Source organism: Xyrauchen texanus, chromosome 44 (genome assembly GCF_025860055.1).
Source record: "Xyrauchen texanus isolate HMW12.3.18 chromosome 44, RBS_HiC_50CHRs, whole genome shotgun sequence".
In the NCBI taxonomy this organism is placed as follows: Eukaryota; Metazoa; Chordata; class Actinopteri; order Cypriniformes; family Catostomidae; genus Xyrauchen; species Xyrauchen texanus.
In genome coordinates, this window is record NC_068319.1 from 15,473,044 (window position 1) to 15,496,140 (window position 23,097).

Sequence of the window (23,097 nt, forward strand, 5' to 3'; positions counted from 1 at the left end):
AATAACACTGACGTTTTTATGTAACTAGGTTGGGGACTTCTTGCCACTGTGGCAGTCAAACAGGAAGTTTAAACTACATAATTAATGTTGCTCTTGAATGAGGAAATTTAAAAACTCCAATGCTAGAGTTTCACTTTTTTATGGGCATTAATTATGTAGGCTACAGTATGTAAACAAACAAGTGAATAAATAAAGGAAAGGGAAAGGAAACCCACTATATTCTACATTTAAATGATGGACAGAATGAGCTGAGTGACTTAACGGTTAAAAACTGCAGAATCATTCACGTCAGTCTGATGTAGTTTAAGAATACTCTTGCGTAAATGTTCTACGTCACGTTTGTCAACTCTGGAGTATGACGCGCAAACGGTGGTAACGTCACGCGTCACGTGGTGAAGTTTGGGGACTGGGCTCGCGACCTCAACCGTTGCGTTGCGGGATGATACACCGCCATGTGATCTGATTGATGTGTCAAAGAAACGCTAGAATTGTGATCTTGTTCACTTCAGAACGAGCGACATTAAAAAGGGAGTAAGGCCACTTTTAAAGCGCACTGATATTTTATCCAAAGATTGTTTTATTGTATTTTTTACGCCTTGCTTTGCTGTCTTCTGTCATACGGAACAAAGCGGAGCGCTAATAACGACATGCAAACGGTAAGAGTTCAGTTACACATCCAAAACTATTGATATTCATGTGTAACTGTCCATTAAATGAAAGTATGTAATTAACCATGATTTGTATGAGTGTGAATAGACACACACACACACACATTATTTTACAAGGCATACATATTCTTTATTTTACATGATAAAAATCACAATTTAATAGAAAAACACTTATACAATCAGTAACCGGTTCTCTATGTTAAACAGCGCTCTTAATTGGAAAGCTGGTTCCTTTAAGGAGGGGTTGGCCACTGTTGAACAGAAGAGCTCTTTTTAAATGATCAGACCGATTTGGTGTGAGTTGTCATCTGGAATTCTGCATCAAAACTGGGATCTATGAGCGGGAAAGCATTACTAAAGATTAAAGAAGATAAAGATGCAACCAAGGGTAAGACATCGTATTTATAGCGTTTGCCAAGAAAGGGTTGCATTGTAGTTTTGCATTTTTCCTTCTCTTTTGTATTCTGATACATTTAGTGTGATTCTACAAAAGAATGCACGTAGCTTTTCATCAGAGTGCAGGTGATGCAAGCGATTACAATTAATGGACCGCGATGTCAAGCATCGCACGGCAAATCATTAAAAATTGATTTACGCGGTGCCTAGTTGTTACGTATCTGTCAGTAAAGGCCTTAACAGAGAGTAACTTTCATTAACATTTAACAACAGATAAATACATACAATTTTAGCGTTTAAGCTTATAGATATATACAACCAACAAGTGCGTACGCATGTTTGTTTATGATTAGACATGGTGCTGTCACTTTAAATCTTCTGTAAAGCCTAGCGCGCGACTCCGCTTCACGAGAGGCAAAACTAGCTTTCCACTCTTTTCAGAACAGCAATTACGTTTCTTCTCTTTTGATAATGCGAGGTGATAGCTAGGGCCCAGAATGCATATTTAGAGGATTGTAAATGCAAATATGTATTTTTCTTGAACTAACGCTTCAGTTCACGGGTGTAGGCTGAGTACCTAGTAAAGGCGGAGAGGCTACCTCATTAAAAATACATTAAGCATGCTGTATAAAGCGAGGATGCATTCTGGTTTCTAGTCAACAGTGGTTCTCTCACAGGACATAAATAGCATATTTTATTGTGATACATTTTTTATATAAGGTCAGCAAGCACTCAAGTGCGTTACTCAGTATGAATGTGTGTATGTTTGTGTACTCGTCTGTGGATGGGTCATTATTAAGTAATATGTCCATAAACCCCTGAGAATAATTGGTTGTACAGAGGATTACGTTTGATTAAGTCGTTGTGGGAAAGAAACTCATTAAAGTGTATTACGTCATAGAAAAGAACAATCTACAGATCCACACTGAGTCCATGTTAAATTAGTGCAAGACATAACCTTTAATTATATTCAACAGACCTGAGAGGATTCAGCTTAAAGGTGCACTCAGTCATTTTTTCCTCATTAAAAAAGTTTAACTCCTAAAGACATGAATTGTAATTTTGCTATATATGTAGGAAATCATTAGCACTCACATTAAAATGAAGACTCCAGTCATATCAGTAATCTTATAAAAGCTGTTTTATTCTACATGAAGAGGGTCCACACATGGGGGCTGCCATGTTAGAATCACACGACCAGCTGAATACTACTCGATTAATCTCAGTAACCATCCTGTTATTTGACACTTTCACTCGTTGATTAAATGAATCATGTCTGACTGTGAATACTACATTTCTACAATAACATCTGAAACTGAAAATTATTGTTATTAAATGATGCTGCATCCAAGCTGCAAGGTGTCAGTGTAAGTAAGAGATGACACAAAGAAAAAGTTACTGAGTGCACCTTTAAAGCAAGTTTTTTTTATTATTATTTGCTAGCCTTGCTTTATTTAAGGAATATTCCGGGTTCAATACAAGCTATGTTGGTTACCAAAAAATTCATTTAGTCTTGTCCCCCTTTTCTTTAAAAAAAGAAAAAGGGCAAAAATCTGGGTTGTGAGGCACTTACAATGGAAGTGAATGTGGCCAATCTGTATTTGCTAAAATACTGACCGTTTTAAAAGTGTAGCCACAAGACATGAACAATATGTGTTAACATGATTTTAGTGTGCTAAAATCACTTTCATGTGCGGTTATAGCCAATTTTAGAATTTAGTTGCCATGACGATGTAATATCAACAACCCCTAAAATGACTGTAAAAAATTACAATTTAAACAGATTTACAGCTCTGTAAATGAGTTTTAACAGAAGAATGAATGTAAGGCTTTTATAAAAGTTTAGTGTAAAACAAATTACTTACCCTTTCTGTGTTAAAGTTATATCAGTTTTACATCTTTAGATTAGATTCAACTTTATTGTCATTGTGCAAAATACAAGTACAGAGCCAATGAAATGCAGTTTTGCTGCAAATCTTTGGTGCCATGACAAAAACGTAACCCTAAAATAACCATTAAAAAACACCTTTTTTAATAACTCGAAAGCTCAGATAATATACCATTTTTAACAGAATAATTAATGTAAGATGTTTTTATAAAATAATTATCTTAATTTTTCTGCTTTTAATCTCTCCAATAATTGGCCCCATTCATTTGTTTTGGTAAGTACTCCACTGTTACCTCAATGTTTGAAGAAAAGGAGGGATGAGGCAACATTAATTTGTGCAGTAATTAACATTATGCCACAAAAGCTGTTGATTGTTAAAATTTTAAGATGAAATGTTTTTGAGAGAAAATATTTAAAGATAAAAATGTTTTTTTAGAAAAACATTTGTTGATTTTTTTTTAAAGAGATTAAAAACATTTAGAGAGATAGAAAACAAACAGAGAAAAAAAATAGACTTAGAACATTTTAATGTATTTTTTAGGACAGGGAAGGCACTAAACAAGAAAACAGTACAGTTCAGGGCTTCCGTAGTATATAATTCACTTACTACGCAAATCACTTGGTCTGCTACAGTGATTTACACTTTGTAAGCCCAATAAAAGTGTCAGAGCTATGTGATACTCCTCCCCACATGTGTAAAAAAGACACTTCCAGAACAATCTCATAGTTTGTGGCTGAATATCAGAAAGCGTTGTGATTCACGTTATGATCATGATACAGGTGTGTTTTATATGTGTCCAAATCCTGTTTTTGTGTACAATATGATACAAATTTGTTTTTATCTGACTGTTGCAGTGTCATTACAAATGTTCAAATAATTATTATTGTCTTTTCTGAATACATAACACATTCACTGGTGTATAAATATAGTGAAAATATAATTGCTATAAATATTGAATCAGAATGCACTACTAAGTCCATTGCTTTACCACTAGATGTCAGCATCATCTTTGCAAACATATCTGCTCTTTTTTCGTTCTGCCTCTTGTGTGTATGTGCACAGTTGCATGCATGTATTTGTTACTGTTAAGTGTAAATATGATGTCGATGAGTTGTCAGATACCATAACTTTTCCTAATACGTGTTGTTCTCTCATTATGTTGAGTATACACAGTTCAAGATGGCAAGGAGTACATTCTCTTGCGGGCGGAGTCAACTCAGTCTCTTGCAGTAGATCAGAAAGAAAACTCACCCTTTCATAATAAATGTCAGGAGCTCTTTTGTTGTCCATTCTGGAAACTCTTCGTTCTAAAGAAAAAAGAGAATAATGAAGGTTTGTCCAGATGAGAGGTTTATCAATTCTGCCTGCCTAGCACCAAAATATAAAGTGGCACTTTCAATGCTAATTTCACATCAGAGTGATCTATGAAACCAGTTTAAATAATCACAATATTTACCCACAGGTTTTTTAATATAAAGATTTTACTAAATAGAGAATGTTCAGTATGCATTCACGTCTGGGTCAGCAGCACAAGCTGTCACTCCTGCATGTATGCACTTCCAAGAACATTGCACTTCAGAAGTCCCTTTTTGTGCACTTCAGTTCAGGGGTGAGCCCAATATTTAATCTCAGTCCATATAACATCTATTAGCACCATCTAGTGGTGTGTTGTGAGATCAGCTCTTAAACTTGGGTGGGGTTGTTTTCTCTCTCTCTCAGCTAAAAGGTTCATGAAAAAAAATGTTTTGTTACAAAGAATTAATAGAGTCCGCTTGAATCCCCTCCCCTAGAGAAAACCAATAATTGTTTTGTTTTGTTTTTTAATCTTCAATCTAAGTCATTTCCAAATGTTTAGGTAAAATGATCCAACCTTTAGTCAATTGAACTGATTTATTAACATCATATTGTGTAACTTCATTTGCGTTGTAAATTACACATAATTTGATGATTGGGTATTGTTCTTTCAGCTGGCTTTGTGATTTTATATTCAATCATTCAAATAAAGCAGGGAACATCTTAAACTCACATTAGATCAGATGCATTCAATTAGTAGGAAAGTATGCTTGTTTTGGTACAACACAACAGGAAGGAAGGCTAGACTAATTCAATTCCCCCTGTTTGAGAAAAATCCTGTTTCCTCATTACGCTGACATCTCATTAGTCTCTCTCTGAACACTGAGCACTGACGTTGGTGCCTTGGCTGCTTTGCAGTGCTGATCTTTGATGTTTTTATTTACAAGAATAATATATAGAAGCAGGGCTTTGTGTCCAAATGGGTTTAGTTCATTGGCATGCTGTATTTCATGATGCTGCCTTGGCAACAATAATACTGTAATCTATGATGTTTGCTATTATTGTGGATGTATAAATGTATATATATATATATATTTGGTGCCATTTATTCCTCTTATCCAATTGCAACCTCAAACATAAGTAAATTCTCAACAAAAAAAACCCCAATGTAATCTGTGATTAGGATTTATTTATCCCAAAAAAGTGTTTGCTCTGAAGATTCTCTCTCTCTCTCTCTACCCTCTGCTCATCTTCTTGCTGTAAATGACCCTGAAGAGAATGTTAGAGTTGGCAGTGTTACAGATACATCTAATGCATAATACATGAGGCGCCCTAAACTCATCGTGGTCTGTCAATAATTGAATATAATGATCTGCTATGATCACCGGGCAGCACACTTTTAATGGATAAAATACTCATGAGAATTGGTTGAAAGTTTGCAACGCCCTTTTTTTCTTGCTTTGCACTGAAGAGGTGCGAAAGAGTTATTCAGATGCCTCTGAGTGAAGCATGGCGTTTCCCTTGAGAAGATCTGTATCAGGTATACTTTTAGATGTCTGCCAGTTGAAGCAAAAGTTCTGTTTTTGTAGGAGTTGTTTGACATACTGGCTACGTGTAAAAATGAGCGGAGCTGTTGAACAAGGTTTTGTTTGTTATTAACAGAGAGGTGTGGTACTTTTTAGCTGTCCGTGGTTCTGAAATTCACTACAGTTCGGTTGGACTTGAGCTGAAGAGTGTCAGCAGAGTTTCTAGTTTTTTCCATCAAAGTATCATGGATTAAACCATGCCTGAAACAGACCAGTCCTTACATTGCAATAGTTTTGGAAGCTTAATCGGATTTATTTCTCAAGATAATGCATTTTCTGCTGCATTTCTATATGTTCAAAAAATCAGGAGAAACTTGTTATGTAACACTGGCAGAAGGCTGATAAATGGATTTTTGTTGGTCTGTTTGAAGATTAGCTTTGAGAGGAAAATGCTATAATATAAACTCTGAATTGTTATTATGATAGACATGCGTTTGAATATATTTGCTTTTGTTACAATGCAATACGTACAATATCATGACATAAAATAGGCTGCTTAAAAAGTAAACACACATTGTGAACACATACTCTAGGCTACCGTACTCTCTTATACAAGAAAATATGTTAGAGAAATGTTCCTGGTTCAGTGCAATGTAAGCTCAATTGACTACATTTGACGCATCCCTTGTTCTTTAAAAAAACAAAAAACAAAACAAACAATAACAAAAAAGCAAAAACCTAAGTTATAGTGAGGCACTTGTAATGGATAAATCCATAAACATAACACAGTTTTAAAAAGTTTTGCTAAAAATGTCAAAGTTATTCATGGTTAACGGATTTTAGTGTGATCAAGTCCAGGGTTTACTAGAGTTACAGAGTTTTACTGGATTACAGGGTTTATACCAGCGTTACTTCGTGATGAAAACAAATTTGTAATATTGGATATTACACAAATATGATAAGTATGATTTTCCTCCTTCTGCTGAACACACATAAAGATTTTTAGAACTATTATTTCAGCTGTATAGGTTCATACAATGCAACTGAATAGTGGCCAGAAATTTGAAACTCCTAAAGCACATAAAGGTAGTATAAAAGCATAATCCATGCGACTCCAGTGTTTTAGGTGTGGGTGCGAAACAGATCAATATTTAAGTCCTTTTGTACTATAAATGCTCCTTCTGCCCAGTAGGAGGCTATATGCGCAAATAACGTGAATCAGCAAAAACAAAAAAAGAAGAATGTAGAGATTAATAGTAAAAAAGGACGTCAGTATTGAACTGTTTCTCACCCACACCTATCATATCACTTTTAAAAATATTCATTTTACCATTGGAGTCTTTTATGGTGCCTTTTATGTGTTCAGTAGAAGAAAGAACATCATGCACATCTGAGATGGCATGAAGGTAAGTAAATGATGAGAGAATTTTCATTTTTGGGTGAACTATCACTTTAACTTTTATTAAACCCGGAATATTCTTTAAAGCCATAGGCTACACTGCAATTTAAGAAAACAAAATATACGAAAATGAAATGGTAATGTATTACAACCGATTTCAGTGGAGGCAATAGTGCTGTTTATTCATGGCTCCCGCCTTGTTGAAGACCACAGTCACGTTTCCTGGGCTGTCTGTCACCATGCAGCCCGCTGCAGGAGCCGCTGTGTGTGGAATGAGGCGTGCTGCTGCAGAGAGAGGAGAGGAGTCTGGAATCTCCGCATTTGTGGATGTGGATATTTTTCCTAATTAAATCACATGTCTGTGCTTTGAATGGTAGTTCACATATGTTTTGTTATACATACGGCTCTGAATCTCCATATTTTGGGCGGTCTTGTGAATGGGGACGAGTCTGTTGAGCACCTACTGTATGCAGATATCCACTGCTGAAAACAGGATCACAGCTGCAGGGGAAGCAGCCAAGAGCACAGATGCCGATTTATCACCTCAACTTCAATTAATGGGTGCATTATTGAAAGGCGGTGACACAATTCCCTCCCTGTTTCTCACATGAAGAACCTATTTTTCCAGAGACACGGTGTGTTAACAGGTGCTCACATTTGTCTGAATCAGTAGTGGACACATCGGAGCTTCGGAATAAGGGAGATTTGGATCATGGCACGATGGCACTCTTTTCTATCTCATGCAAACACGTTGTTTTAAAGATCTATATATTTCATTTCTGGACGACAGCTTTTCCCCAGAGAGAAAGGGAGCTGTTGCTCGAGGGCTGCTGATGCACCATGTCAGAAAGCTGACTGCACTATTTAGCTGTTGTAAATGTTTGAAAAAAAAGTGATTTTTGTTTATCATATTGGAAAATGCTCAATTCCTGTGAGGAAAATGGACTGATGACCATTACGCAGTCCGTCATGGAGTATTGATTTGTCTTTATCAGTGACAATGTTTTGAGCACACCCAACACATGGTGTGTGAGAGGTAGATTTTATTCTGGGACGCGTCACCACACTAAAAACGCCAAACTGGCTACAGCCGCAGCGATCGCCAGCTCCCTCATCCGGCAGAAGAGGCAGGCGAGGGAGCGGGAGAAAGCGAACGTTGGCCGCTGCGCCAGCAGCCCCAACAAGAGTATCGGCAACTGTGAGAAACCCAGCAGGCTGAACTTATTCTCACGCGTCAAACTCTTTGGCTCAAAGAAACGCAAGAGAAGGCGGCCAGGTCTGATGTTATGTGTGTTCTTTTTATCAGAATCTACCCAAAAACCCATGTCCATCAATCATCTTCTTCATCATCATCACCACCATCATCATAGTCGTCATTAAGAACTTTCCAGTAGGAGTCTTTAACTCCATCCTGTGTCGTATGAGTGTTTATCAGACCTGAAATCCACTGTGCAGAGTAGCAAGGGGATTTCACAGTTCACAGCGTTTGAGCACGGGCTTCTTTATGAGGTATAGAGCTGATGTTGCAATAGGGCACACAGAACGATCATTTGTTCTACATATGCAGTCTATACACAGTCTGAGTCAGAGTTCTGGTTAATAGATATCTGTTCTACTGTTTAGATTTTGTTGAGTGCATGTTGAACATTTCATATTTTGTTGAACTTGCTATGGGTCTATCCTTCGGGTTTTCTTTCCTTGTTGTGTTTGTGAAGGTACTGTTTATTTAAAAGCAATCAAATTAAATGATGAAAGCAATACATTTGAATATTGTTTATGTATCAGTCTAGTGAGCTTCTGATTGTAGTTGGGGCTGAAGTAAACACTTACAATGTAAAAATGTGCTTTATGTGGATACATGTAAATGAACTGATCCTCCGCCATGCGGATTGAGGCGAGTCACTACGTCACCACGAGGCCCTAGAGTGCATTGGGAATTGGGCATTCCAAATTGGGAGAAAAGGGCAGAAAAAATAAATAAATAAACAATTATGGGTGATTCTCACGAAACCTGTCAAAAAATGTCCTGGTCATTTTTTAACCCCAAGTCAAAACAAACAAAGTAAATGAAGCATACATTGTGAAGATTAAGACTTTTTGCATTGTGACATTGTTTTCAGGACACCTAAGCACATTCTATCTCAATTATTTTCAATGATGATGCTCATTATCGTGACACAGTCATTTTTTCAAAACTCTATTACAGTAAAAAGATGCTGTTGTACAATGCTCTTTTTAATTGAGATCAGCTTAAATGAAAGCCAGTACCAAGAGAATACTACTGTGATGTATAAATACTTGACAATTTAAATCATATATCTAAAAAAGAAATTCACGATGTGGTAACAAGAATATCACAATTGCCCTTTATTTTGTGTTGCGGTAACAAGAATTGTTGGGGGGAGGGGGTGTGAAATGTGCGCAACTCATGAAAATATTGTCACTATGTAAGAAATCTTAATGGCCCTAAAAGAGGCGTTATTTTCTATATGAAAAATATAATTTACAAATACAATGTATTTGAATCTTTTGATTTTGGTGCGAAATTGCACCAGGACATTTTCCTGATAATCAACCCTATATGACTTAATCAACTGGACTAGATTGGCTTACACCAACAAATACAATTTCGGTAACACTTTACAATAAGGTTCTTTTTGTTAACGTGATTTAACAACATAAGTTAACATGAACTAACAATAAACAATACTTTTACTGCATTTATGAAGTTGTATTTGTTAACATTTGTTAATGTACTATGAACTAACAATGAACAATTGTATTTTTTATAAATAAATGCTGTAATAATTATATATAATATATAATCTAATGTTAAAGAATGGAACCTGTTAGTGTTACTGTAATTTATAAGGGGCAGATCAGATAAAATATGTCCTTGAGATAACATCTGCATATAATTACAGAGATTAAAATGGAAGTAAAATAGGAATCACTTTTATTAAATGTCTGTAGGCCTGTTTGTGAAATAACTATTCACTATTTTTACTGCATAAGTATCATCAAATAAAATGTATATGCTGAGAAAAGTGTGCTTAACATCAAAATTGACTCGACATTCATTTATACCAGCAAAATGAATTTTAAGAGCTTGATCAAGCAAAAATATCTCGAATTGCAGGTTACCACTTTTTACAGTGTAGAACTGTCTGAAATCAGATGATTACTCTAATCTCACTATGTCACAATGGTTGCTCTTTTAGAATTATGTAATGTTGGTGGAGTTATCTGTCGCATGGACACTGAGGCATGCTTTGTAATTCTGCTGGCACCAACTCCCCTTGTGTTTTCACAGTTCACATTTTATCAGTTTGCAACAGTCATTTCTTGGCTTTCAGAAGCTGTTCCTTTGCACTGGATGTTCTCTTCTTCTTTACCCCATATATTTTGCTTTTGCACGCCCTTCCTTTTCTATCTCTCTTGCTCTTTTCCTCCTCCTCCTAAATACTGTTGTCTAAATTCCACAGAGCCCCAGCTCAAGGGGATAGTCACCAAGCTCTACAGTCGACAAGGCTTTCATCTACAACTCCAAGCTGATGGGAGCATTGATGGTACAAAAGAGGAAGATAATAGCTATGGTTCGTTCACTACACAACATGTTCAAACAAGTCCAACACACATCTTTCCCATTGGTTCACTTCTCTTTTGTTGTACTGTAACTTCACAGCTATTTTCAACCTCATCCCTGTTGGGCTCCGGGTGGTGGCTATTCAGGGAGTCCAAACGAAGCTCTACCTGGCTATGAACAATGAGGGCTACCTGTACACATCCGTAAGTACACTCTAATCCCAGTCCTTTATCTATCTATCTATCTATACATCCATCCATCCATAATTTTCTGGATGATTTTATCTATCTATCTATCTATCTATCTATCTATCTATCTATCTATCTATCTATCTATCTATCTATCTATCTATCTATCGATTTTCATTATCTATCCATCCATCCATCATCCATCCATCAATCCATCCATCATTATCTATATTTCTATCTGTCTGTCCATCCATCCATCCATCATTATCTATCCGTCCGTACGCCAGTCCATCGCTCTTTCTTTTCCATCTATCTATCTATCTATCTATCTATCTATCTATCTATCTATCTATCTATCTATCTATCTATCTATCTATCTATCTATTACTCTTTCCATCCATCCATCATATCTATCTGTCTGTCCATCCATCATTATCTATCCATCCATACGTCAGTCCATCGCTCTTTCTTTTCCATCATCCACCCATCTACCTATCTATCTATCTATCTATCTATCTATCTATCTATCTATCTATCTATCTATCTATCTATCTATCTATCTATCTATCTATCTATCTATCTATCGATTTTCATTATCTATCCATCCATCCATCATCCATCCATCAATCCATCCATCCATCATTATCTATCTTTCTATCTGTCTGTCCATCCATCCATCCATCATTATCTATCCGTCCGTACGCCAGTCCATCGCTCTTTCTTTTCCATCTATCTATCTATCTATCTATCTATCTATCTATCTATCTATCTATCTATCTATCTATCTATCTATCTATCTATCTATTACTCTTTCCATCCATCCATCATATCTATCTGTCTGTCCATCCATCATTATCTATCCATCCATACGTCAGTCCATCACTCTTTCTTTTCCATCATCCACCCATCTACCTATCTACCTATCTATCTATCTATCTATCTATCTATCTATCTATCTATCTATCTATCTATCTATCTATCTATCTATCTATCTATCTATCTATCTATCTATCTATCTATCTATCGATTTTCATTATCTATCTATCCATCCATCCATCAATCCATCCATCATTATCTATCTTTCTATCTGTCTGTCCATCCATCCATCCATCATTATCTATCCGTCCGTACGCCAGTCCATCGCTCTTTCTTTTCTATCTATCTATCTATCTATCTATCTATCTATCTATCTATCTATCTATCTATCTAGCTATCTATCTATCTATCTAGCTATCTATCTATCTATCTATTGCTCTTTCTTTATCTTTATTTTCTACTCATCCAGCCATCTGTCTGTCTGTTTGTCTCTCCATCCATCCATCCATCCATCCATCCATCCATCCATCTGTGGATCTATTTATTTTACATTGTATTTACCCAGTGAGACCAATGAAATTGCCATCCTGAAGGATCAGCTCATAATCCATCAGTTAAATTCTAAGGGATGGCACACATTATAAATTCTTCGGAGTGCAGATAAGGGCAGTAAACGTATCACAATTTCTGTCTGAAGAGTAGACTGCTCCTCTCTTTGTTGTCAAATTAACATTAGACAGCCTCATGGATGGAGGTAGCCCTGTACGGATCAGAGCTGCTAAATTAAAGGTTGCAGGTTGGATCCCTGACAGCAACAATCAATAGACTGAAGAGTTAACAAGATCCAACTCCTGCCCGACACCATCTGCCTCTCTTTCGTATCATAGCATTACGTTCATATTCAAAGAAGAGATAATGAACATATTTAGACATTCTCTTTAGCACCTCCGCACTTCGCATCCACACAAAGTTCGAAGCTAATTCACACTTTATATAATTGCTTTGTTTTTAGACTATGTAAAGCATACTCCTGGAAGATGAAGCATCATTCAGAACTGCATGGTGCCCAAAATATTTGCTTTCTGTCCAATATATATATGTATAGTCTGCGTTTATTAAATATGGAGAAATCACAATAATGCTATAATGGATATTTGGCTTTGTGACTGCCTTCCACCCTTTCTCCTTTGATTAAATGAGCTATGGCAAGATGCATAATTTTGTAGCGTGCCAATAAGTGCTTCTGTCAATTCAAAATGGACATTCTGAGGCATATTGCTGGCAGTATAGAAACTCGAAAGACCGTAATGCAGAGAAAGTGGGGGAGCAGCCACTGTACACTGTCCGCAGTGTTTTACTAAGTGTATGTGTTCTCTTGTGTGTGGGCTTGTGTCTGACGGTCTGCCTACAGGAATACTCAAACGAGCACCTGTGTTATTTGGTCGCGCCATTATTCACGTATCTCCTTGTTGATTTTGAGAGGTTGTTTTCCCCAGTATTGATCCACTAGAATGAGTCAAATTGTTTCAGGCCTCAGGAGTTTAATGGTAATCAATCTGCGGCACAAACTGGAGGGAGAGCACACAGGCCGACATGCAACTGTGGTCGGAGCACTTATTAGGCTTCCAATCAGAGGAATTTACCAGAGTTTTAAAGACAAATCATGATGAGGTGATGTGCAGATATTGTCAGAGACTGGTCTGGACTGAGAGCCTCGTCTTTAGCTCCAATTTGTTTCTGTCTTTTCTCTCCTCTCTCCCACTTTCTTTCTCTCAATTTTACATTTTTTTAAATTTCAAGGTGCTTTATTGACATGATTGTTTTGTATAGAATATTGCCAAATCAGCAATAACACGTCAAATAAATACAAATAATGTAATAATAAAATATGAATATTATTATAATTTATATAATTATATAATTTTATTATAATAATAATATTAATAATATAATAAAATTAAATGATTAATTATAAATAATTAATTAATACAAATCTAATAAAAATGAGGTGCCAGTATGCTACTATAATTGTAAAATAATTGCAACGTACAATATAAAATAAAATAAATAAAACAATAAAATGGCATTCCAATAAAAAACATGTATTGGAAATAAAACAAATTTTTTAAAGGAATATTTCGGGTTTAATACAAGGTAAGCTCAATCAACAGCCTTTGTGGCATAGTGTTGATTACCACAAAAAAAAAAAAAAAAAATATATATATATATATATATATATATATATATATATATATACATATAATACAAGGTAAGCTCAATCAATAGCCTATATAGTATAGTATTGATTACTATAAATAAAAATAAATATATATATATATATATATATTTTAAATTATAACTAAGTACTATATATATATATATTTATTTATTATTATTTTTTTTTTATTTAAAAAAAAAAGGAAAGATTTATGTTACATTGAGACACTTACAATGGAAGTGAATGGGGCCAGTTCTTGGAGGGTTTAAGGTCAGAAATGTGAAGCTTATAATTTTATAAAAGCTCTACTTAAATTTTTCTGTTAAAACTTGTGTATTATTTGAGCTGTAAAGTTGTTTAAATCATCATGTTTGCGGTATTACAGGGTTTACTGCATTATGTCGTCATGGGAACAAAATTGACTATAACTTTACATAGAAAAGGTTAGTTCGGGATTTTATCACTCTAAAATTGTGTTAACATGCATATTGTTTACATCTTGTGACTATACTTTTTAAATAGTGAGTATTTTAACATTTACAAATTGGCACCCATTTACTTCTCACTGGAACAAATGTTGGAGCAAACATTTTTGCATTTTGTTAAAGAAAAGGTCACGTCAAAATTATTTTTGTGATAATCAACATTATGACACAAATGCTGTTGATTGAGTTCAAATTTAATTGCATTGAATATTCCTTTATTTTATTTTATTATGTATTTAAATGCTTAAGTTTGCTGAACAAATTTAGTTTGCCTTTTACCAACTTGTATTGAGATGCATAAATCTTCAAAATAGATTGAAATATTTTTTTGGAGTTTTTAATAAAGTAAAGTTTTACTATGACTATGCTGCTGTATGACATTTCGAGATCAAAACGGTTGGTTTTCTGAGGGTGTGCAGTAACACTTGCATCAGATAGTTTTAGAAAGTGTTTAGAGTTTTCAAAGTATTTCTCCCTTATATCTCTACATTTATCATCTCTAAATTTAAATGTCTCGCTCTTTCTCTATCTATATGCACACACACACACACACTCACCAAAATATTGCCCTTCCCTTACTCTCTCTCTCTCTCCCCACTGATTAATTCTCTGTTGTCTTCTCTTCCCATATAACAGGAGCACTTCACGCCAGAGTGCAAATTCAAAGAGTCAGTGTTTGAGAACTATTACGTGACCTACTCATCAATGATCTATCGGCAGCAGCAGTCGGGCCGAGGCTGGTACCTGGGTCTCAACAAAGAGGGCCAAATCATGAAGGGCAACCATGTGAAGAAGACTAAGCCGGCTGCACACTTCATCCCCAAACCTCTCAAAGGTTTGTTCAAATGTCTCCCATTCTAATCATCAGGCTGATAGCTTTCTAAAAATATCTACTTTATATGGAGAAGATATTAGTCGTTTGTAGCACATGAATTCTAAATAGCTTGTTTTCTCTCTAGAATGTGTGCACTTCTACAGTTGTTTGGTGCTACAAAGTTACATTTGTTTGGGCCAGAAGCATATTTGAACATACGTAAACGCAGATGTGAATGCTTAGCATTGAAAGTACGCAATCCCATTGTACATACTTAACATGCATTCTTGAGTTATAATGGTGGTAACAAACCTCAGTACTCAAGGGGGGCAATTGAATTACATTTAAATGTCTGTGCCATAAAACCAAATGTTTTTATTCAGTTATCTAGCAATAAACTGTCAACGTTTAACTTTAACTAACTTGTTTAGCAAGATTCTCTTCAAACTGTTGCTTTGCCATGACAATAGTTGACCAGAAAGATAAAACTGATGATAGAAGACAGTTTAAAGGGATAGTTCACCCAAAAATACAAAATTCTCTCATCCCTCCATACTCACCCTCATGATGTGATCCCAGATGTGTATGACTTTCTTTCATCTGCAGAACACAAACAACAATTTTTAGATGAATAGCTCTTTAGATCCTCACAATGCAAGTGAATGGTGGACAGAAATCTGAATGAAAGCAGATAAAAGGAGCATAAAAGTAATCCTTAAGACTCCAGTGGTTTAATCCACGTCTTCTGAAGTGATATGATAAATGTGGGTGAGAAACAGGTCAATATTAAAGTTCTTTTTTAATATAAATCTCCACTTTCAGATGTGAACGTGAAAGTGGATATTTATTGTAAAAAAAGTACTTAAATGTTGATCTGTTTTTTTACCCACAACCATCGTATCACTTTTGAAGATATGGATTTAACCATGTTAAAGTCGTATGGATTACTTTCATCTGCTTTTTGGACCTTCAGATTTCTGACCACCATTCATTTACATTGAAACGACCAACAGAGTGGAGATTTTCTTCTAAAAATCTTCATTTGTGTTCAGCAGAAGACAGTCATACACTTCTGGGATGGCATGAGAGTGAGATAATGTTTATTTTTAGGTGAACTATCCCTTTAAGACAATGCCTGCTACAGTGCTCCTTGTGGCAACACTGATTATAAATTATGCATATGCATATAATGATTATAAATTGCATTCTGACACATTTTAGAATGCAATGACATATCAAATCAAGCTTAAGTTGTTAGAAGTGTTTGCGCTTGAGTACTTGCGAAGAGCATGTTTCAGGCATAAGATATACACAGAGCAGACAAATTGGTAATAGGGGCATATCAAGGACATTTTTGACATGAATGGAAATGAGGCTCTGAGGGATAGACTTGGCATGGACTTGGCAGAGGGTTTTTTGTCTACTGACATTTCTTGGAAAGATGTTTCATCAGTGGAACAATCCAAAACACTTTAAACAACAGTACAACCCATTGAAGACACTGTAAGTCTGTCCCTCACGGCCTCGTATTCATTACTGTCAAAAATTAAAGCTGAAGCATGTAATTTCTGTGACACTAATGCCACTGAATGGAATTACAAAAATAAACATAGTTTTCTGACCACGCGCCTGCCTGCCATTGTCAAACAAAGAGATGATTGCTGATTGGTTGAGTAATGTCGGTGGGTGGGGTCTAAATGGGTTTCTCAAAACAAACAGTGATATTTTCAAGAAAATGTACCTCTAAATGGCTTACTTATAGTTTTCTGCATATTAAGCTGGGATAGGAAAAATTATTTTAACACTGAACAAGTTATATACTTCAGCTTTAAAGAAACATAATTTAAACAAACAAACATGACCACTTTGCCTTTTAATTTCCCCATTGGATAGGGATTGACAATGCCACTTATTTTATTTTATTTAATTTTTTATCTGATACTAAGTACAATCAAGGCCAATATCTCTAGTACTAGTACTGTTCTAGATACTAGTGCTGGTACCTCCATTAAATTGAATTTTTAATTTTAAAAATTGTTTAAATGGGTCATTTTAAGTATTATTTTTAAAAGCCATATTTGTTTTTTACATTCATAGTCCTAAATGGAAAAATATTAGATATCTGTGTATTTTAACATTATCAATGTTTTAACAACATTTAATTTAAATAAACTTGTAACAATGTCACACAAACAAATTATAATAAGTGTCACATTTAGATTTGTTGTTATCTAGTGAAAATGTTCTCCAAATGCTGTTTCTCTGTTTTTGTGTGATTACCAAGTGCTGCTCCCTCTTGTTTGACTGCCTGTGTCTTTGAGCATTTCTGAGTTTTTCACTTGAAGCTTATGATACATATTAATTTTCATGGTATCTAAATAATAAAATCACTAGTTGTCAGGATCGAACAACATCAGTTTCTGAAGTATTAATCCTTTAGTGAACGATCTTCACTGCCCATATTTGGATGACTTCTTTCTCTGGTTGCAAAATGTATTGAGATAAAATGCACCAATTTACTAAAATGAATTATACCACTCTTACTATTTATGCTGTATACAGCACACAGTGCGCACAAAACTGTCTCCCACAATGCAATCCACTTGACTTGCGAAAATAACTTCAATTATAGCTTTGATTTTGAACATTTTAATTTGAATCTTTTTCTTGAAGGTTTGAAATGTTTCACAAAGTTTAAATATATAGTTGGCAGAATACAGTATGTACTATGCAGAAAGCTAGTATTCCATTCCAAACATAGGCTTGGATAGAGGTAAACCGATATATCGGATTTACCGATTAATAGTTGCCGGAAGTTGCTTTTTGGAAGTATTTTATCGGCAAAATCTAGGCTGACAGGGTTTTATTTAAAAATTGTATTGTCATTCCTCCAGGTTCCTCTGTGGCCAGCGCTGGAATTATTAATCCTATAGGATCGATCTGCCCATCCCTACCAGTTGTAGTTAACATTGCAATGTGCAACATCTTGAGCAACCTATTGCTGTGTATTCTCTTTGATACTAACATTTCTGAGAAAGCTTCTAAAACACAGAAAAGAAACATGGAGGTTTTCTTTCCTTCAATTAAATTGGGGCTTTTTTTCACAGAACTGTGGGTAAGTCAGAAGGGAAATCAAAAACTGCAGCTGTTTGAGAGCAGTCACAAGTGAAGCTTGGAGAACCAAAGAGCCCGAGAGCTTCTTGCAATTCGATTTAAACCCAAGTTAATTTTATTGCAATTAGCTATTTTTGTGCAGTGTTAGAGGACTTGTGGACACAAATGGAAGATATCGATCTACTAATAATGAGACAAACTTTTTACAAACTTATTAAGGCCTGTTTTTTTGTGTGTGTCCTTTATAGTTGCTATGTACAGAGAGCCGTCACTCCACGATCTGACTGAGTTCTCACGCTCCGGAAGTGGTACTCCGACCAAGAGCCGCAGCGCCTCGGCAATGCTCAACGGTGGCAAGACTTTGAGCCAGAATGCGTCAACATAACATGTACAGCTGCCGGACTCTTACCATCAACTAAACAGCACAAATGTGTTTACAAGAGTGTGGTGAACCCTTTAGCTGGTAGCTAGCTAGCGTCTCCTGATATCACTGTGATGAGAACACAAGTGCAAAATCTTTCCAAGAAAACCTACATTGTACATTCTTCTGCAGGTCAACCTGGTGAGACAAACCAATCAAGCCATCTTACTGTAATAGGGATCCCTTTGTGGACAATTCCTGTTTCCATGTGTAGAATACAGCACTGTGGTTCTCTCTTAAGACATTGTCTCTCCCATGACATTGTTACAGAATCTTCTAGAATAACTACTTTTGTGTTTTGCTCCATTTCATCTTAGAGATGCCAACTCCATAGTGCTGTGTAAGCTACGATATGAGAAGAGCAGCTTGTGAGACACATTTATCTGTATATAGATGCAGAAATCCCAAAGGTTTTGGACATACATGTATGATGCAAGTCTTTCAGCTCAGCTTTTTTGAGGCAGCAGTTTATTGTTGTGAGCTTTTTAGATAAGGAATTTTGCTCCACGCTACTCTTTTTCGGTCTTTTCAGCTTTCCCCCACACGTTGCTATTCTGCAAATTAAACAGATTTAGGATTCGGTCTGTCTGCACACCAAAGATGTCATTAGTCTCTTTGTATGGAGGTGAGTCAATTTGTGTAATTTCGGCTTTCTCAGACAGATGGTTGAGAATATTGAAAGAGTGAATGTCATTTAGTCAGAGGAAATGTAATCAGAATAGATGAAGGCCACTTTCTGTTCATCACTGCTTGGTGTGTTTTTTGTCTCATTATATTTTTCCTTACTTTCCTTCTAATTTTGAAACCCAGCATCCTGGAAGAAAAAAATCAAATCAGAAAGTGTCTAAATTATTGATTAGCCTCTATCCAGTAAGATTTCTGTTGCGTAAACACAGGGCAGACATTTTTCTCTCTTTTTGTAAACAAAAATGTAATGAAAGCCAAGTAAGAGAAGCCATCCATTAACTTTTGGTCAAATTACTCTTTTGTTCATGTGTGTATTTAATGCATGGGGGACAATGAACGCTGCATGCTATGTGGCCATGTATATTAACTTAATATGGAATCATAATATGGAACCGTGTGCTCAAATGGATACTGGAGTAAAATACAACTGTATATAAATGCGTTTTATCCTGCTACTCACCCGTTTATTATTTGTTGTACATTTATGAAGCTGCACTGAATAAAATGTTTTGTATGTTCAGAGCATTCATGGCATTTCATTATGTATAAAGTGATAATAGGCTTCACTTGTATCACGTTGCTAGGTCTTCTTCAAACCAATAGTATTTACAGGAGTAAATTTATGTTGTTACATTAATAAATGTGACACCCCTGCTTTTACATACACTTTAAATTATGACTTCATTTAGCTCTATTGTATTTTAAATACAACTTTAAATACACCAGAGCCATGGCACACATGCTTGTGACACAAGAACACCAATTGCTCACTGGAACATAGGTTGGAATTTGGATTCCACTTTGTGTAATTATCCTGGCTGGGTTTATTTAGCATTACTGACTGGCTGATTATACCATATATTTTACTTTTTAAAGTACTTATTTATGTTGCAGTTGAATTTATTGTCATTTTCAGTTATTTGTCATGTGGTGATTATTGAGGGCTCATATTGTACCTAATAAGCCGTTGTTGGAGTTCCTGTAGTTCAACTGATAGAGCATGCCGCTAGCAACACCAAGATCATGGGTTCGATTTCATGGTAACTCACAAATTAAAACATTTAGGCCTATACCTTGAATTCATTGTAAGCCACTTTGGATAAAAGTGTCTGCTAAAATGCATACAGTAAATGTAAAATGCATATATGTTTTCATTGTCAATGTTATTGTGGTTTGTGGGATTGAGGTCCATATGTGACTGTAAATTAAATTAATGATAGCCTATGTTTAATTCTTTAAAACTTGAGAGGCTGCCTTTACATGTGATGCCTCAAAATTAATTCAGATGTATTTGTTAAGTAGAGTAGATTTTATCTGTTTATGCTGCTTCGCTCTATTTGATTTTCTTAAAGAAGAATATGCATCTTCCCGTCGAAAGTTGTAGTTTCCTGCTTGCGCGCACACATTTATCTGTGGCATCAACTATTATGGTGTCATGGGATTTGGAACTGGACTGTCATTTGACATCATAATACTTGGAATTTGTAATGGAATGTCTGTCAGCTATATAAATCCCACATTTCTCCAGGTTTGCTTCTGTACGGGTTACTCAAGACCAACTCTGGGGTGTGAATTGTGCAAAGTTAATAGGGTTAGCTTTACAGAGTAGATTGAGGTGAGGTGCAGTAATGTGTAAATTGCCATTGTATTGAAATTAGAGACTAGTTGTTCATAATGCAAGATGTAAATTAAATGATTAAAATGATTTATGAAACAAATCCCTGGGTGTTAATTTGAGGTGCTTGGCATTTGATTTAGGTTCTAGCTCTAGGACTCAGCTATCTGGCCCCTGCCTAGGGAATTAGTGGAATTTTAGCAGTGTGTACCCTGCAAGGTTGTGTGGGACATGGGCGGGGCTGCTAGTTCACACTGGGGAATCACAGGGAACTACAAGTAGGGTGTGCTCAGCAAGGTGGTGGGTGGGATGCAGGGTGGACCATAGCTTTTTTTAAGATCTAAAGTATCTAATAGCAACCACATGATTTTTGCATGAGTGCTTTGTACACATAACAAACATGAATCCCTTATATTGCTCTTAAGTGCTCCAAGTCCGACAATGATCTATCTGGTCCCTAGCCTAGGGTATCAAATCCCCTAATGAATTAGGGGTATTACAATAGATGTATAAAATATACTTAACTTTATGACATAATATTGATTATTTATTGACTAAGTTTTTCTTTTAATTTATCAAGATTGCATCTATTAGTGGCTGTATATTAGCGGGGACTCCACTCATTATAACACACACAAACAAAATAGAAAATCCTACTCAAGAACTGTGGATGTTTTCCCGGTAGACATGTCACTGACACAAGCTGTTTCAAAAAGTAGTGGAGTCAACAGTTGTATTATTTGTATTTTTATTTAAGGGTTAGAATAAGTAGTTTGACATTTAAGTTATTAGCAATGTTTACTGACAGATATAATGACAATACTAACTATCTTTAAATTTAAAAGTGGTTTTAATTCATTCACTCATTTTGAAGTATTTGTTTGTCATTGATGTCATTGAAATTTCTCTCGCCCTTTGAATATGCAGCCTATGTGACATTCAAAACCCCTTAGGAATGTACACAGTGTTCATTTCGGCACTTCATTGTATAACAGTGGTGAATACATCTGAATTTAAACCATAACTTGTGAATAAACATTAGTTCAGCAATGCTGTTTGATTTTTAAGTAGTTTTACCTATTTTCTATTCATGAATTCATATTGATGAAGACACTGTGAATGAATTGATTTTGTTGTGCTTTGCTTGAGCGGAACAGCGTAATGAAACCTTGATGGAGTCTAATGCATAACCTATTGGGAGGCCATCAGAAAACAAATCAACTGTTGTTTAATGTACTGTAAAGGGGGATTATATGGGCTTCATTTATAGACCATCCAATTAAACTCCAGTCAAGTACAAGATAAACGCGATCTAATAATCTAATGACATATAGAGGGACGTCTTAATGAAAAACCGCATGAAATTAAACTAGTCCAAAGGAAGCAAGATGGTCTTTGCTTGACTGCATTTTCAAGAGGTTGAAAAAGAAAAAGACCAATTGTGTAAAACAGGAAAAGATTCCAAAGAAAACATACACCCATCCAAGACCAAGTACACAGTGTGGTCACTTCAATAATGTACTCATAATGTACTTTAATAATTTAAGAAAATGTAAAGGTGACATGGGTGGATCTTGGATTTTTACATCATCACCAGTGCCCAAGCTAAGGCCATTAAATCCGATGTTAATATTTCATAACCTCTAATGAATTTTTAATGAACTGGGCTTACGCTCCCAATAAACCCACCGAGACAGGCTTATTAGCCCCTGGGAGAGGCGCTAAATACTTTGCATTAATTAACTTTATTATTATTAAAATAGCTGCACATGGGGACAAGAGGATGTGATATCAGCTGGTTAGATGGTGCCCAAACAAGACACGTTTGTTTTTCTATCTTGATGGAGACTTTCCATTAGCTTCTATTGTTTTTATATAGAGCTTATTATATTTTCTAATATATCTCCTAACCCTACCGATACCCCTCACAAAATCCTCTTTATAGAGACTGTTTAGTATGTTTATTATACAGGTGATTTTAT

The 23,097-nt window shown here is 35.6% G+C and overlaps 1 protein-coding gene across 2 annotated transcripts; it reads left to right on the forward strand.

The window, feature by feature from the left end:
• The first annotated feature begins 470 nt into the window (after positions 1–470).
• On the forward strand, positions 471–20,220 carry LOC127636786 (fibroblast growth factor 13-like). Of its 2 annotated transcripts, XM_052117518.1 has the most exons (7): positions 471–656; positions 876–1,056; positions 4,118–4,285; positions 10,657–10,767; positions 10,857–10,960; positions 15,101–15,299; positions 18,641–20,220. In XM_052117518.1, the coding sequence occupies exons 2-7, from the start codon at positions 1,005–1,007 to the stop codon at positions 18,775–18,777; spliced, it is 771 nt and encodes a 256-aa protein (XP_051973478.1). In that variant the 5' UTR covers positions 471–656; positions 876–1,004; the 3' UTR covers positions 18,778–20,220. The 2 variants fall into 2 exon arrangements, with proteins under 2 accessions (XP_051973478.1, XP_051973476.1); XM_052117516.1 differs by lacking the exon at positions 4,118–4,285 and having other exon boundaries at positions 18,641–20,219.
• Positions 20,221–23,097: the final 2,877 nt, after the last annotated feature.